General features: G+C 51.5%; 1 protein-coding gene across 7 annotated transcripts in view; it reads right to left on the bottom strand.

Annotated features, from left to right (window-relative positions):
* The window catches only part of SMARCA4 (SWI/SNF related, matrix associated, actin dependent regulator of chromatin, subfamily a, member 4), a 71,226-nt gene that overhangs the window by 39,217 nt on the left and 14,784 nt on the right, over positions 1–17,225 (bottom strand). For all 7 annotated transcript variants that reach the window (XM_029918845.1, XM_029918846.1, XM_029918847.1 and 4 more), the window contains exons 11-16: positions 16,899–17,029; positions 16,654–16,711; positions 8,694–8,815; positions 7,041–7,191; positions 5,876–6,039; positions 198–264 (exon numbers count right to left, since the gene is read on the bottom strand). In XM_029918845.1, the coding sequence (XP_029774705.1) occupies positions 198–264; positions 5,876–6,039; positions 7,041–7,191; positions 8,694–8,815; positions 16,654–16,711; positions 16,899–17,029 (693 nt within the window). The remainder of the gene's footprint in view (positions 1–197; positions 265–5,875; positions 6,040–7,040; positions 7,192–8,693; positions 8,816–16,653; positions 16,712–16,898; positions 17,030–17,225) is intronic.

The raw sequence follows: 17,225 nt of genomic DNA, 5'->3' as shown, positions 1-17,225 counted from the left end.
GTCCACAGCATCGCTTAGAAAAGCATCGCTCTCGATAACTGAGCCAAGCCCTTCACAAACAGCATGATCCCACGCGGACAGCCCAGGAAAGTGTGGGCGTATGCGCCCTCCGAGTCACGCAAGTAGACTTCCCTCATCTGGGCATCCCGCCCCCAGCCTGCCCTCATCCACGTCCATCTCTTCACGCCGTGACGTACCTTGTAGGACACCTTCACCACGGAGGGGGCCCACTTGTCAAATTCATACGCCCAGTTTGACAAGGTGCTGATGGAGATAAGGAAGAGATGGTCAGTCAGGTGCTAACTCACTCACCAACAGCTCCTGTCTAAGCCAAGGTTCTCCAGGGCATGAGGCCGACTTGGCCGTGACGCTCAGAGCTGGCCAAGTAACCGAGCATGGGGGAGGGAGGGGGTGATGCCCTGGGTAGGAGGAGCTCTGGAGTGGCCCCGGGCTGGAGCCAGGCAGCTGCAGAAGGCCAGATCCGCGAGCGGAGCCCGGGAGACCAGTCCTGTCACTGCCAGGGGGTCCCAGGCCCCTGTGAGAACACGCCATGCCTCGTGAGCCGGCTCCCAGGAGAACTGCGGCCCCTCGGTGCCTCATCTCAGGCTCGGAGCGGTGGCGAGTGTGGTGGGTGGACTGGGGAGCACGTTCTCTGTGCCATCTTGAGATGAAAATGGTGGCCCCTGCAGGTTCCTGCCCAGCGGGAGACGATGGGGACGGGGACAGGGTGCCAGCCCCAGGCGGAGGGCTGTGTGCAGCAGCACAGACCCTCGTCTGCCCCTTCACGGGAGAAGCAAGGCCAGGAAGAGCGGGGAGAGAGAGGAAGCAGATAAGAGCAGCCATGGAGGTGGTCAGAGGGTGGATGAGGAGGAGCAATTCGCCTGGGACTGTGAGACAGACAGAGCCTCGGGAGGGTGACGACAACACTAAAGCCAAGTTCATGGGGGTGAGCTCCCTGGGAAACACTGGGCTATACAGTTTTCAATGAGAAAGGGAATTTACTCAAAGTCTAGTCTGGTTAGTCTGTAAAGACCGGACTCAGAGGCTGAGCAGCAGAGACTGCCTATGGCTCAGCAAGAAGTTCCACCGAGGGCGGTCCTGTCTTCACCGCAAACCCCCAGCTCCCAGGCTCCTCGGCGACCAGCGCCAACCAGGTGGACCCAGTGGGAGCCGAAGAGACGAAGTTCAAGATGCTGTGGGGGACAGCGCTCAAAGGAGGGTGGAGAAGAGGAGGGGACTATCAGCTGCCCTTGGCCCCACCCACCATGCTGGGAGCCCATAGGAAATGATGAAGGCAGTGCAGCTATCTTGCAACTACAAGGTAAGGAAGCTAAGAGTGAAAGTCCTACGCTAAGAACGGCTGAGCAAAAAACTGTCAAAGCGTGGGTCCTGGCATCGTGGAGCTGCTGGGCCTGCCTCACATGGCTTGGCCCTGGGTCACCCCCTACCGAGGGTCAGCAGGACTGCCGTGGTCCAGTCCCTCAAGTCCGGATTCTACGGTACGGACCAATGGCGTCCAGTCAAGGCACTGAGAAAGAAGCCAATGGCCAGGACTTGAGGTGTGGGGAACATGTGCAGCAGGAGAAGAGCCAAGAGAGTTGGGGGCAGGGCGCACTGAGAGACAGGCCAGGGGACAGAGCAAACTTGGGTGGATAGAGGTTTGTCTCAGCAGGTAGATGGGATGGCTGGACGCTCAATGTCTACAATGGCTCCCAGGGGCAGAAGGAGCTCCTCCGGCCTGGAGGAGATGGCAGCTGACGGACTAGACACTTGTCCGGGTGGGGCGGGGGTTCAGAAAGCCTGAAGATCGACACACGGTGTAACGTCACTGACTTAAATCTTGGGAAAAGTTATCTTGACGGGAAACTGCCACCAGACCAAAGGAACTGGATCTAAACACGGTGCTCTGATGGGTAAAGGTGTTCGGCACTGAATAACTACCTGGGAAGCGCTGGACGCGCACACCCAGCCATCCACGCGTACTGCAAACCAACGAATACGAAAGCGCCAGGAACTCTGTGGCTGAGTCAGAGGCGGCTGTTGGACGTGACTCAATGCAGAAATCACGTTAGAAAAACACATACATTTACTTCCCAGTGCTGTCCGTGGACAGGGCCCGCGGGTAATGACCCTCCAGAAGCCAGGGGCACACCTGGCACCCAGCTTCTGTGTCTAATACTGTTCTCTGAGAAAGCAGGGCCTCGTAGAAAAAATGGCCAATTCTAGGCCTCAGGCGGGAAATGTATGGGTTGAGCTGGGCGCATCCCTGGGCACCAAAAAACAACCAAGTACCTCAATACCCCACAATGATAAGGGCCTATCAAAGGGACAGAGCAGATCCAACTGAAAGTCCTCGTGGGTCAAGCTGGAAGGATCTGAGCAACAAGACACACGAGTACTGGTGTGCAGAGCAGCACAATAGGTTCACACGAGTCCGTGCCGGCACGAAATAAACAGGGGCAGCCGCTGGCTCGGCTGGGTAAGCACCTGACACCCGATCTCTGCTCAGGTCATGCTCTCAGTTTGTGAGATCTTGCCCCACGTTGGCCTTGGAGCTAACAGCGCAGAGTCTGCTTGGGATTTTCTCTCTCTCTGCCCCTCTGCTGCTCTCTCTCTCTCTCAAAATAAATAACCTTAAAAAAAAGTGGCTAAAATGATTAAATAGGGGCACCTGAGTGGCTCAGTCGGTTAAGCGTCTGGCTTTGGCTCAGGTCATGATCTCGTGGTTCGTGGGTTCAAGCCCCGGGTCAGGCTCTGTACTGACAGCTAGCTCAGAGCCTGGAGCCTGTCTTCAGATTCTGTCTCTCTCTCTGACCCTCCCCTGCTCATGCTGTCTCTCTCTTTCTCTCAAAAAATAAATAAAAACATTAAAACAATTTTTTAATGATTAAATAAATTAACAAATAAGAGAGAAGAGATATATTCTCTACACATAAGAATTCTAAGGACTTTACAGAGCTCAATGAGGTGGAGCTAACCTATTACAGGGGCGCTGAGCTCAGGGACTTCCAGAATCCAGTACGGGTGGGGGCAAGGAGAAAGTGTATGCTCACAGTGTAGACACCTGACAAACAGGCCCTCAGCCCGGTGAGCAAGGTCAACATCACCAGTGACAAGGCACACAGGCAGTATGTGACACGACAGGGACCCTGTGCTCTTCGGCCCCCAAACCCAGTATCCTCCCCAGGCATGAACAAAGTCACCAGGCAGACCCAGATTCAGGGCTATCCTACAAAACGCCTGCCTCATTCTCCCCGAAACTGTCAGGATGAAGAAAAATGCAGAAAGTGAGGCGCACTTGCTGGCCACAGACGGCCAAGGCTTCGAGAAGGCTGAATGCAGTGTGGGGTCCTGGGGCAGCAGCCAGACTCCAAGGGACAAGCAGAGGGAGGGGCCAGAACGCTGGCATTGACAGTGACATGCCAGTGCCGGCTCCCGAGTTGTGACCAACATGCCACAGTCACACGAGATGCTACCAACAACAGGGTGACCAGGGGAGAGCACGCAGGGTCTCGGCAGTACCTCTGCGACTTTTCTAGAAACCTAAAACTATTCTCAAGCCCACACCAACCACAGCACAGTGACTGAGACATGCCGAAGGGCAACAGGAACCAGCCCGAAAGGTCTCCCCAGGCCAAGTCTGGAATCACCTGACCAGCAGAATAAATAAAGTCTCCATTCTGCCGCTTTCAGGTAAGAGTCACACAAATCAGGGTCGCCTGGGGGGATCAGTCAGGTAAGCAGCTGACTTCAGATCAGGTCTTGATCTCACGGTTCTTGGGATTAAGCCCCGCATTGGGCTCTGTGCTGACAGCTCAGAGCCTGGAACTTGCTTCAGATTCTGTGTCTGCCTTTCTCTCTGCTCCTCTCAAAAATAAACATTAAAGAAAAGTGACAGGAACTCGGGGGGGGGGGGGGGGTAGGAATACGGCACATGTGGGGGAGGGGCGACGGAACGAACACCAGCATCCCCCTTGCCGCTGGGGTACGCGTCTCACGCCAGACTCCCTTATCTGATGGGATGAGGAAATCTTTGGGTGAAGTGTGAGGCGAAATGGGATCTTGCCTCGGACTCTAAACGCCTCCCCACCGGGGACTTCTGAATCACAAAGGAAAACTCCTACGTTTACGAGAGGAAACCACCAGGCACCGCACAGCGGAGACCAAAGCGATGGGGCCTCTCACATCCTCGGGCCTCCCGGAACAAGGCCCCACGAAGGGCACAGCATCCCTTCCCTGAAGATTCGCACCAGACTTTCAGGACCAGGCACCCAACACACACACAGTCCAAGGGACCGCCTGCCGATGCCCGGGCAGAATCCAACTGTCAACATCAGCAAGGATGAAGACAGACTGGAGAGATGTGGCAGGCGCGTCGCCCAGCCCCGCAACAACAGTAGGAGCCTGGACCAGACAGGGGCCATCGGTGGGGACGTTGGACAACATGGGAACGAGGGGTCTGGGTTCACCAACGGCGCTGCCTTTACAACTGTCCCGGGGCACGAAACCCTTGGGGAGCCGGCTGAAAGGCACACAGGAAATCGTCATTATAATTTGCAACTATTTATAAATCAAACAGTTTTAAAATGAAAATTGGCAAACAAAACACCCACGCGGGAGGAGAGCAGGATGGGGGTGAACCACCCTGGTAGAGATGAGGTCATACCTCACACCCGGGGGGAGGGGCTCAGGGTCCATAAAACCAAGACTTCGGTTACTGGTGGCCGGAGACAGTGCATGGGGACGTGCAACAGAAAGCTGAGGAGTTGGTCTGACTACGGCGGGGGGCGGGGGGTACGGCCACCTGTCCCCAGCCTGGGCCCTTCACCGCTCTGTGCAAGCAGTTCTGCTGTGCAGATCTGTTCCCAGCAGCGCAGCCACACTCACATGACCATGAGGAAGGGAAAGCAGAAGGAAGAAATAAACTTGTCCCGGTCAATGCTGGGAGAGTTCTGGGACTTCCCGGCTGTGGCCGCGTGGCCTCCGGTGGCCTGGCCATCTTAAAAGCAGGAGGGAATTTCCTGTGGGGTAGGCGGGCGCCTTAGTACTCGGCTTCCTGTCCTCACCCGGGACAGGGGGTTCGGGGATGAAGGTCACTGGGAAGTGCTGGCCGAAGATGGGGGGCGGAGATCCCTCCAGGGCCAGGCCAGGTGTGCACAGAGAGGCCTGGTCACATCGGGGTGGACCATCCCTTGGTCTGGGGGAGGTCTGGTGCAGGACATGACACCGGAGCTGGGGTTAATGAGAACCAGCCCCAGAACTTCTAGAAAAGCCCTGGGGCCAGTGAGCCACACCGCAGCAGTGCTGACCTAGGAATTGGGACGCCCAGGGTGGCTGGTGAGCCTTGGCCCCCACAGAGCGGCCTGGCGGGAGGCGAGGCCATCAGTGCCAAGGGGTGGTGAGTGCGAGCTGCTTCGGGGCGCAGTGGGGGACCCGGAGCCTGTCACACTAGTCGTCAGGGCTGCCAGGGCCAGGAAAGGAGGTGGACCAGAGGGCGTGGTGCCCCGACGAGGAAGGGACAGGGATGTTCTCTCCGATGGCTCTCCTCTACTCTGCCAGCGGGAGACGGTCTGGCCCCCGCCACTCCCTGTGTGCAACGCGCTGGCTGGTGGACTTGAGGAGCACCCAAGGTCATCCTGCGAGAGCTGTCCCAATAGGGATGCCAGGCGGGCACTCCTCCTCCCGCCCGCCTCCTAGCCTGGCCCCGGAGACCAGAGGAAGGATGCTGCCTGCCGCAGTGTGTCGCCCCCACGTCCCCTCAGACCGGGCTGTATTTGGAGACGGGGTCTTTCGAGAGGTGACAGGAGGGAAGTGAAGCCGAGCAGCGTGGCCTTCCGGCCAAGCCTGCAGCCGCCCCAGCGAGCAGGGCACTTACGAGAGAGGCACGATGATGAGGAAGGGCCCATTGATGCGCTTGTGCTCCATGAGGTACGTGATGAGCGCGATGGTCTGGATGGTCTTGCCCAGGCCCATCTCGTCCGCCAGGATGCCGTTCAGGTTGTTGTTGTACAGGGACACCAGCCACTCCAGGCCTTTGATCTGCACGGGGAGAGTCAGGTGGCCGGGACCGAAGCGGGTCGGGCCCCAGAGCGGCCCCCGGACTTCAGAGCCTCCGCGCAGGCCAGGCACGGAGTCTGTCCTGGCTGAGAGCCACCCGTGGCCATTGGGACTTCTGGCGTGTGGCCCAGTCCTTTGGTACTTGGCAGCAACCTCAGCAAGCGCGCCTGCAAAGTCACAGGGCTGCTGGGCTGGTGATAAGTGTCTATAAAATCTCAGGGCAACTGGGGGGCTTAGTCCATGGAGTGCCCGACTTCGGCCCAGGTCATGATCTCACGGTTCGTGGGTTTGGGCCCCGTGTCAGGCTCTGTGCTGACAGCTCTGAGCCTGGAGCCTGCTTTGGATTCTGTGCCTCCCTCTCTGTCTGCCCCTCCCCTGCTCATGTTCTGGCTCTCTCTCTCAAAGGTAAATAAACATTTAAAAAAACTTAAAAAAGAGTAAGTATCTATAAAACCTCTTGTTCTGGTACACATCCGAACAGCTGAGTTTCTTCCTGGAACAGCCAACAGAAAGCAGGGCTGTCGGCTCCCGACAGTGACGCTCCCGCCCTCCCCGCCTCACTCCTCCACGGAACATACACCGAGCACCCAGGTGCCCATGCCGGCGCGCCGTCCTGGCTTGGCCTCTCCCACGTTGTGGGATTTTGAGGAGGCGCTGCACCTCTCTGTTCCTCAGTTGCCCCATGTCCCCCAGAAGTGGAGAGGGAGCCCCGCACTAAGTGAGGCTGGTTAGGGCGTAAAGTGAACGGGGAGCAGCCTCCTATTCTGCGCGGCATGCACCAAGCACCCAGCAGATACGGATTTACCGCACAATTCCGACTCCCAGAGGCGAGGCGAACAGATCAGGGCCCTGCCTCCCGGATGGGGAAACGGAGGTTCAGAGGGGAAGAGCGAGTGTCCAGAGCCTGGAACGTGACTTCAGCAGTCCCCCGACCCCCTGGGGACCCTGGGAGTGCTGTGTGGATGTGCCCCCTCCACCCTTACCTGGTACTGTTTAAGGACACCATTGACCATAAGCGCCGACTGCTTATCCACCCTCTCGGTGACGGCATGGGCCACCGCGTAATAGGACTGTAGGCCCCGTGCGAGAGCCTGGGACACGCCGTACTCGTCATCGACGTCTTGCTTGGCGTTCCTGGGCGTAAGATGGAAACACCGTGTGAGGACCGCGCTCCCACCTGTGACAACGTGCATCTGACATCAGCACCTGCGGAGCAGCCCTTCCTGCCCCGTGACCCACGGCCTGACGGCCACAACGTGAGCCGAAAGTGCAGGCCGACAGTCTGAGGGAGGAGGGCCAGGCAGCTACTACTGACCCCGGGGGGCCCAAGCCTGGACTCGGGGGCCGTGGGGCCCGACCCCACGTTCCCAGAACAGGAATTAGGTCGCTACCACATCACAGGAAGACTGCATCTCCCGGCCAGAGGCTCATCCTCCGGCCCAGCCTCTCCTCTGAGCACGCGTGAGGCTAAACCAGAAATGCGCACCGGAGAGCCTCACACAAAACCAGAACCACTGGCATTGTGGCTGTTTTACGATCTAACCTGGAATTATTTGTAAAAGTGATTTTATTTTTTAGAAGTGACTTTGTTTTTTGTTTAGAGAGACAGAAAGAGCAACAGAGATCATGCAAGCGTGTGCGGGGGAAGGGCAGAGAGTGAGGGGGAGAGAATCCCAAGCAGGTTCTGCACTGTCAGCGCGGAGTCCGACACGGGGCTCAAACTCACAAACTGTGAGGCCGGGACCCGAGCCGAAATCAAGAGTCGGATGCACAACCGACTGAACCACCCAGATGCTCCTAAAAAGTGACAGAAACTGTCACACCGTTGCAGTTTATGAATGTGACAGACACATGAGATCCGGCTTCTAGCACGCTGTTTTACACGGTGCTGGGGTTTCCGGTTTTCTCTCTCCCTAAGAATCTGTCAGTAAGCTTCGTGGGCTCTTCTCTATTTCTCTGAGGATTTCCAAGGACTGAATGCTTTTTCTAGATGAATGCTTCTCATAACTAGAGCGCACACAACTCTCAGTCCTGGGTGTCTTTTCAAGAGCATCCACTGACTGGGTACCGTAAGCAACAATCACATTAGTACATTAACTGTACCTGTGCTTCTAAGAGCAAAAGATGAAAAGTAACGGGAACGCCCACCACCAGGGACAGGCTAATCCATGACAGCGAAACACAGTGTCACGCTGACGACGCCGGGTACAAACACAGCGTCACTTCCGAGAGGAACTCTGGGGAAACAAAGCCTGGACAGACACACGCGCACCCGTGAAAGGAAAACATGTACGCGTTTTGCTTGCCGATGCACGAAATCTCTCTGAAGACACACGACGCTGGAAATCGTTTCCTCCAGGGATGGGTGGGGTGGGGCCTAGGGACCGAGCGTGAGGCGGCTGTCACTGTGCACCTAAGTACCTCCTAAGCGCAAGACGAACCACGTCAATGGACAGACTATTCAACGCCTATGAAAACGACTCAAATCCCAAATAACTCGGATTGGTCGGTCTGCAGTCCCCAATGTGTGCGGGCTGGACAGTAGTGAGGGCTGTCTGCAGGGAGCCGGGGGTCCTGACGGCCCTCTGCTGCTGCCCTGAAGGGGCTGGAGGAGGCGGCCATGGAGGGTGCCTTACTCAATGATGTGCCGGGCGTCCACCTCCGAGACGTCATCGCTATCTGGATCTGGAATCTTCTTCTTCTCCTCCACGGGCAGGGTGGGAGGCTGTGCCGGCTGCGGCTGCTCCTCTTCCTCCTCCTGCCAAGACACAAGCCAGTGTCACCTCAGGCCACCCTCCAGGGACAGGCGGAGGGCTCCCTGCAGGCAGGGGGAGAACGCTTTTGGAAGCAAGCGCTGTTTTCATGCTCTCTTCCTGTCCCAGAATGCATCATGCCTCTTTTCTTTGCCTCTTCTCCTCATTGCTGTGATTTTTAGTTTTCCTAGCTAAGTATAGACACTTCTTTTTAAGGCTACCTCAAGGGACTTGGGATTCTTGTTACTCATATAGTGGATTCCTTGTGTTCCGTGCCTCCCCATCACAAACTGTGTGCTGCCAAGCGTATGTCCTGCCCGACCTGGCACTCGCCATTTCTGACTTGCTTCTCTTGAATTTTTCTAAGTATTAAACACTCTGACGGCAAATTTTCGACATTATTCTCCTGATTTACTTCAGGCTTCATCGACCTGGCTGAAGCGTCTACACTAGTCAAGTAACGCTGGTGACAACGGGCACCCCTGTCGCCCAACAGATTTTCTATAAACTTGTAAGTTGGGTCTAACAATAAATCAGTTCTTGTTCATCACCGGGATTTTTCAGCCTTTACGGAGCGCATGAGAAAGGGACTTTGTGTGACACAGTGACGAAGCACACACAAATGCACTTCCCTGTGTTAAATCAGTCTGTATTCCCGGGTAAATCAGACAGAGAGCCAGTGGATTGCTGTCTTTAGGTATAACGTGACTGCGATAAACCTGAGCGAATCCGTGACAAATCTACTCACTAATTCGAATCAAACTCCCGTGGCCTGTCCCTTAGAACGTGCAAAATAATTGTATAAATCACCTGGAATAACAAACAGATGATAATAGCACAAACATTTGGGGTAAAAAAAAAAAAATCCTACTTGGTACAGGCTTTTCCTAGCTGACATCACTACGTCTGGCATTACAACAGGGGTGGGACTTCCGGCCAAGTCTGAGTGAGGAAGTCCACAAACTCGCTCCTGGGAAAACGTCTTCAAAGGTGAACTTAACTGGCAAAAGCAACCATTTCGGAGCTCTGGGGGCCCGGGAGGCACTGATGCCTGAAAACCCGCTGCACGACGGGTACGGAGAGGGGGAGGCGGCAGCGCTCTCCCTGGGGTCCGCTTCCATCGCTCCCGAGTCCCCCGAGCCCCGGCTCCACCTCGAAGGTCCCGCCAGGGCAGCCAGGCCACGAGCGCTGGCAGCTGAGTCGGATGGGACTCGGTCATTTCGTAGCCGTGGGCACTGGCCACGCCAGCCACTGGCACTGCTGAAATGAGGTGGGGCTGTCGGCCTTTCTGCTTCGACGGGGAAAGCAAGTTATGGGCTGAGCCCACGACCACGTGCACAGAAAATGCAAAAGGGCCCCACAGAAGCCAAGGGCAGACTTGAAAACGGCCAGACCTGGAATGTGTTCCTTTATACCTTCTATCCATCCCCCGGAGACAGAAGCTTTTGATTACTGGCTCAAGAGGACCAAGCACAATCACTGCATAATCACTGGATAACTACTAAGTTACAAAGGAACATGGCCGATTCCTAGAAAGCCAGGATTAAAAATGAAAACGAGAATAAAACAACAAAACAAACTGAGCAGAGACACCAAGGGGAGCCCACGGCACTGGAGCAAGAATTTCACAGATTGAGTCCACGGAACGTACTAAACAAACACCACCACCAGGGGTGGGAGTCAGAATGTAGCACAGCTAAAAATACATTTCCGCCGAACATGAGAAGACAAGCGAAAAAGGAAAGGGTGATTACGTATTCAGTGAAAAAGCAAATGAACCTGTCTCTGTTCCCAGATGCTGAACTTAGCATACAATCTTTGAAGCAAATACTTTTATAAATATGTTCAAAGAACCAAGGGAGACCATCTTTAAGCACAATAAATCAACAACTACAGGATCTCAGTAATAAGACAGCAATGATAAAATCCCCAAATTTCATGAAAAGCATGAACAAACCCTAAGGAGAAGAAATATAAAGAGAGTTCACCATCAATCCGCTAAAAAAAAAGGCCAAAGACCAACAGAATACCGAAAGCAAGACAGAGAAAAATGAACCATGTACAGAGGAATGTCAATACAATCAGTGGCTAAATTCTCCGTCGAGACACAGACCACAAAGCAGTGCAGGGACACATCCACAAGGGAAAAGGCTGCCAACCAGGAAATGTGTGTCCAACTAAACTATCCTTCCACAGTCAAAGCTATGGAAATATATTCCCCAGATCTACCAAGACTGAAGGAATTTGCTGCTAACAGACTGTTCCTCAAACCCCAAGAAATAAAGAGCATTAAAAACTTTAAGTACACAGATCAATATAAAAGACCATAAATACACTTTCCCTTATTTCTTCTCTACTAACTTACTCAGACCAAATCACAAGGTTCCGTGCAGCAGTAGTCAGAAGCCTGCACTGCAGGGCTTAGGGCAGTGTGTGGGTATGACACGTGTGACAAGGAGCAGGAAGGGAGCAGAGAGAGCTGCACTGAAGATACATGTCTCTATTTTACCAGAATTGATCTGAAACAGACTATGATAAATTAAGACGCAAATTGTAATCCCCAGAGCTACTACAAAACAAATAACTGAAACAATGAAACAAAGTGTTTTTGTACAGTTTGTACAAATACACTAACAATTGAAATCTACAGAAAAAAATAAAACGGTACAATAAAAAATATTTAACACAAAAGGCAGTAAAAAGGGGCACAGAGGAACACAAAAAGACCTAAGACAAAAAGAAATGGCCACATGGCAAACGTAAACACAGTCATACTGATGATTACACCAAATGTGAACAGTCTAAAATTCAATCAAAAGGCACGCACTGTCAGACTAGACCTAAAAAGCAAGATTCTGCCACCTGCTCTTTGAGATTCAAATGAACATCTAGGTTTGAAGTAAAAGAATGGAAAACCACAGGCCACCCAGAAACAGCAACCGTAAGAAAGCAGGAGGGACTATACTAACACTGGACAAAACAGACTTCAAAACAAATACTACAGGGACAACGACAGATACTCAGAAATGGTAAAATAGCAAATACACCAGGAAGACAGAACTACTAAGGATATCTATCAACAGAACAGGAATATCCAGGAAGCGAACCTGACAGAATTTAAAGCAGAACAAATGAACAAAAACAAATATTTTCCTACTTTATCCTCAATAACAGAACAACTAAACAAAAGTCAGCAGGGATACACATGAGTGACTGAACACCACCATCCACCAACTCGACTCTCACATACGGAGCACTACAGCCAACAAAACGCAGAATCCTCTTTCAAGTGAACGTGGAACATTTCACAGGATGCTGAGCCATAACATGAGTCTCTAGAAACTTGAAAGAATTAAAAAATCATACAAAGTAATCTCACACCATGAGGAGCAGAGGGAGGGAGGGAGAGGGAGAGAGGGAGAGGGAGAGAGGGAGAGGGAGAGAGGGAGAGAGGGAGAGAGGGAGGGAGGGAGGGGGAGAGAGAGAGAGAGAGAGAGAGAGAGAGAGAGAGAGAGAGAGAGAGAGAGAGAGAATCCTAAGGAGGTTCTGATGTGGGGCTTGATCTCACGACCCTGGGATCGTGACCTGAGACGAAATCAAGAGTCAGATGCTCAACTGACCGAGCTCCCCAGGCGCCCCCACCACGAGAAAATTAAATTAGAGATCAAGAATAAAAGAACTGTTAGAGAGGCATCTGGGTGGCTCAGTCGGTTAAGGATCCAACCACGGCTCAGGTCATGATCTCATGGTTTGTGAGTTCGAGCCCCGCATTGGGCTCTGTGCCGACAGCTTAGAGCCTGGAGTTGCTTCAGATTCTGTGTCTCCCTCTCTGTCTGACCCTCCCCTGCTCATGCTCTGTCTCAAATAAATAAATGTTGAAAATAAATAAATAAATAAAAGTAAATAAAAAGCAGAAAAACTCTAGAAAATTCTCAAATGTTTAAAATTTAACATACTTTAAATGACTTAACGGTCAAAAAAAAAAAAATCACACGGGAAATTAGAAAATATTTTGAATTGACTGAGAAGAGAAACAACATATCAAAATTTACCGACTGCAGTTTAAGCAGTGCCTAAAGGGAAATTTATAACTTTGAACAAGTACAGCAGGGAAAAAAGTCTCCAATGAATAAACTAAACTTCGACTGACTACCAAAAAATGAAAAATAAATTACTGAATCACCGATACGAGCAATCCAGAGAAATAAGATAAGGACACAAATTTCTAAAACCGAGTCAAGAAATGGAAAAATTTGGAGAAAAGAAAAATCTTTAACAGCTAACTGAATTAGTAAATAAAAATCTTCTCACAACGAAAAGGCCAGGTCCAGATGGCTTCAGAGGTGATTCTACCAAATATGTTAAGATTAAGGATACCAATCCTTCAGACTCTTCCAGAAGGTACAGAGGGAACATTTCCAATCCATTCTATAAGGCCAATGTTAACCACATCAAAGCCAGACAAAAATGTCACAACTAACTACAGATTAGTATCTCATTAATAAAGACCTGTAAGTCCTCAACAAAATAGTAGCAACACTGTGATACACAGGAAAGATTACACAACACGACAAAGCAGGACTCTCCTAGGAACGCAAGGTTGGTATAATAATTAAAAATTAACTTATATGATAAGTCATATTAACAGACAACAAAAAAAAACCAGACAACCTACTTAAAAGACAAAAAATATGAGACAAAATGGGGCGCCTGGCGGGCTCACTCCGTTAAGCGCTCGAATTCAGCTCAGGTCATGATCTCACAGTTCGTAAGTTCAAGCCCCGCATCGGGCTCTGTGCTGACAGCTCGTGACCTTCCAGTTTATGGGGTCACGACCTCCCAGCTCATGGGGTTAAGCACTGCTTTGGGCTCTGCACGGACAGTGAGGAGTCTGTTTGGAATTGGAATAAATTCTCTCTCCCTTTCCCTCTGCTCCAGCCCTGGTCTTATGCATACACATGGTCTCCATCAAAATAAATCATCTTTAAAAAATAAAATAAAACCCCTGGGGCGCCGGGGTGGCTCAGTTGGTTAAGGGTCTGACTCTTGGGTGCAGATTAGGTCAGGATCTCACAGCTTCGTGTCTGATCCCTGCATCAGGCTCTGCACTGGCAGTGCAGGGCCTGCTTGGGATACTCTCTCCCTTTCTCTCTGTTCCTCCTCCACTTGCGCTATTTCTGTCTCTCGCAAAATAAATAAATAAACTTTAAAAATCCAGGATAATTTTATATTAAAAAAGTGCCAGTAAGCATTTTTGTAGTAAATGATGAGCTGACCCCTAAAATTACACAGGAACCCCAAGGATCTAGAACAAACAACAAAAGCCACAAGAGTGAAGGAGGAACACTAATCATAAGTTAAAATAATCAAGATAAAGTGGGAGTGCCACAAAAATAGACATGAAGATGAACAGAAAAGAAACAAGAGGCAGAAAACAACTTTAATTCATGTGATTTCCCATAGAAGTGCCAAAACTAACCAAAGAAGAAGAGAGTGGTCTTTTCATCAAATGATGCTAGATAAGACGGATGAGCACATGCCAAAAATAAAAATGTTAGACCTGTGTCTCAGACCACGCATGGCAATCAAGTCAACTTCGTATGACCTAAATGTATGACCTTAAATGTAAGAGCCTGAAGTACAAAACTTCTAGAAGAAAACACAGAAGAAGAATCGTGACTTCAGAGAATTCTTAGATATAACACCAAAAGCACAATGCATGAACAAAAAAATTTGATAAACTGGGTTTCATGAAGATTTAAAAATTTTGCACTCAAAGAAACACCACTGGATGGCGGGAGAAGCAAACTGGAGCACCCGGGTGGCTCAGGCGGTTAAGCGTCTGAATCTTGATTTCAGCTCAGGTCATGATCTCACGGTTCGTGAGTTTGAGCCCTGCATCAGGCTCTATGCTGAAAGTGTGGAGCCTGCTTAGGACTCTCTCTCTCCCATCTCTCTGCCTGTACCCTGTTCACGTTCTGTCTCTCCCAAAACAAAACAAACAAAAAGACAAACTGACTAGGAACTAGCAGAAGATACTGTAAATTATGTGCTTGACGAAGAACACGTACCAAGAACATATAAAGAATTCTTATAAGGAATTCAACTCAATGAGATGACAAACCTAATTAATAATGGGCAAGAAATGTGAATAAATGGTTACCAAAGAAGATAACAAATGTTGCATAAACATATGAAAAAAAGTGCTCAGCATTATTAGGTACTAGGAAAATGCAAATTAAAGCCACAGAGAGAGAGACACTACTATACACCCACCAGGATGGACATAATCAAAGGACCGGTAATACCAAGTGTGGACGAGAATACGGAGAAATTGGAACCGGTGAACTGGTGTAACCACTTTAGGAAACAGCCTGGCAGTTTCTTCGAAAGGCAAACATAAACTTACCACATGACCCAGCAATTCCACTACCAGGCATCTACCCGAGGAAATGAAAACGTATGTCCACACAAAAGACACGTATGGGAATGTTCCCAGCAACATTACTCATAAAAGCAAAAATTGGAAACACCACAAATGCTCATTAGTTGGTGAACGGATAAAGTGGGGTTCACCACACAATGGAACAGGGCTCAGGAATAAATAGCAATGACCTCTTGACACACAAACACGACGGTTGAGCCTCAAAAGCATGCTGACCGAAAGAAGCCAGATATAAAATGCTGCGTGTTACTGGACGCCGTTTACACGCAATGTCCAGAAAAGGCAAACTCGACCGAGACAAAGCCGATCGGTGGTTTCCTGGAACTGGAGGAAACAGTCGGAACAAACTACCCCGGGCCGAAGGGGACGTGGGGGACTACAGGACGTTCTAAGATTGGTGGGTGGGAAGAAAGCACAAGTCTGTAAATTCACGACACATCACTGAGCTGCAGCGCTCCTCCCGGGGGTGGGAGCCGCCCCAGGCCCTACACCCAGTAAGTCCCAGATGAGCTCAGGTGGCAATAAGGAGAGTAAAACCAGGACAAAAGAAAAGAAAGATTATAGGTGAATACAACGTGGATTTCAGGCTGGGGAAAATACAGGAAGAGCGCTTTCAAAATCAGTAAAAAAAAAAAAAAAAAAAAAAAAACCCAAAACCCACTCGTAACTGATCAGAAATGGGCAAACAAGGCAAAACACTCACAGAAGAAATCAGAATGGTCAGGAACACCTAGTAAGACGCCCCAGTGTACGAGCAACCAAGGAAACACGCGTGAAAATTCCCTTCTGAAAAACAACGGCGGCAGCAATGCTTCTTAAGCAGGTCCGCTGCACCTCCAGGGGGAGCGACACAGAGCACCGTCCTGCTCCCGAGTCGTCCTTCCCAAGGAGGCACTCTGGAGCGGGGAGGAGCAAGGCCCGCGGTTTACAGCTCTGGCAACCAAGGAAGGAGCGCCCCAACATGGCCTGATTAAGCGCCCGAGGGAACGTGCGCCACAAATGCGGTCATTTACGTGCCCAAAGAAGGGATGATAACGGGCGATGACGTGCATGAACTCACGACCACCACGTCATGCTGATCTTTTCGGAGGAGGGGAGAGCTTCAAATTTTGAGCACTTGAAAGGTGGCTGGTACCGTTGAGGAGGGAGCATTTTAAATTCCATTTAATTTGGCTCATTTTAAGGCTGCAAGAGTCACAAGTGGCTAGGGGCTACCCTACTGGCAAGGGCAGCTCTAAAGCACCGGACTTCAGCCGCCCTGGGCCTGCCCCCTGCCCCATGCAGGGCCCTCCCAGAGCGGGGCAGGGTCACAGTGCAAGGGGGTAACGGGCGCCCCAGGGGTGCAAGTTACCACAACAGAGGACCGAGAGCCCCGACGGCCGGGAAACGGACTCTTACCTCCTCCTCTTCTTCTGAGCCGCTTTCTTCGCTATCAGATCGCGGAGCAACTTCGTACCTAGAAAAAAGTCACGTGTTAATACACCTCTCTCCCGAACCCACAGGATTTACTCTCCTCAGCACACTGGCTTCTTTCTAGATGACAGCAAAATCACCCCCCAACCCCACCCCCCCGCTGCCAGCGCCCCCCGGGACGAGGCCAGCTCAGGACCCCTGGCCTCGACCAAAAGGGAGGCCCCACTCACCCCGGATTCATCTCCAGCCAGGCCTCTAGCTGCCCTGCTTTGGGGGCATCTGTGCCCGTGAGGATCTTTCCACTCTCGACGTGGATGACTTTCACCGGGAGGTCACTCATTTGGCTGGTCTCATCCAGAGGCTGAAAGAGAGTCACACGTGTAACCGGAGGTTCTGCGGTATCTGCAGCCCAGGCACCCCGACTGGTGCCAACTTGGCAAGTGCCCTCCCACCTCCAGGCCCCCACAAAATGGCACCAAATGCGGCCAGAGGCTGTGAAAACAGATTAATGACATATCAATAATCCAGCAATACCAGAAGATCGCCTGACAACAGCT

Source organism: Suricata suricatta, chromosome 12 (genome assembly GCF_006229205.1).
Source record: "Suricata suricatta isolate VVHF042 chromosome 12, meerkat_22Aug2017_6uvM2_HiC, whole genome shotgun sequence".
NCBI lineage: Eukaryota > Metazoa > Chordata > Mammalia > Carnivora > Herpestidae > Suricata > Suricata suricatta.
This window is presented reverse-complemented; position numbering and strand designations above follow the sequence as displayed.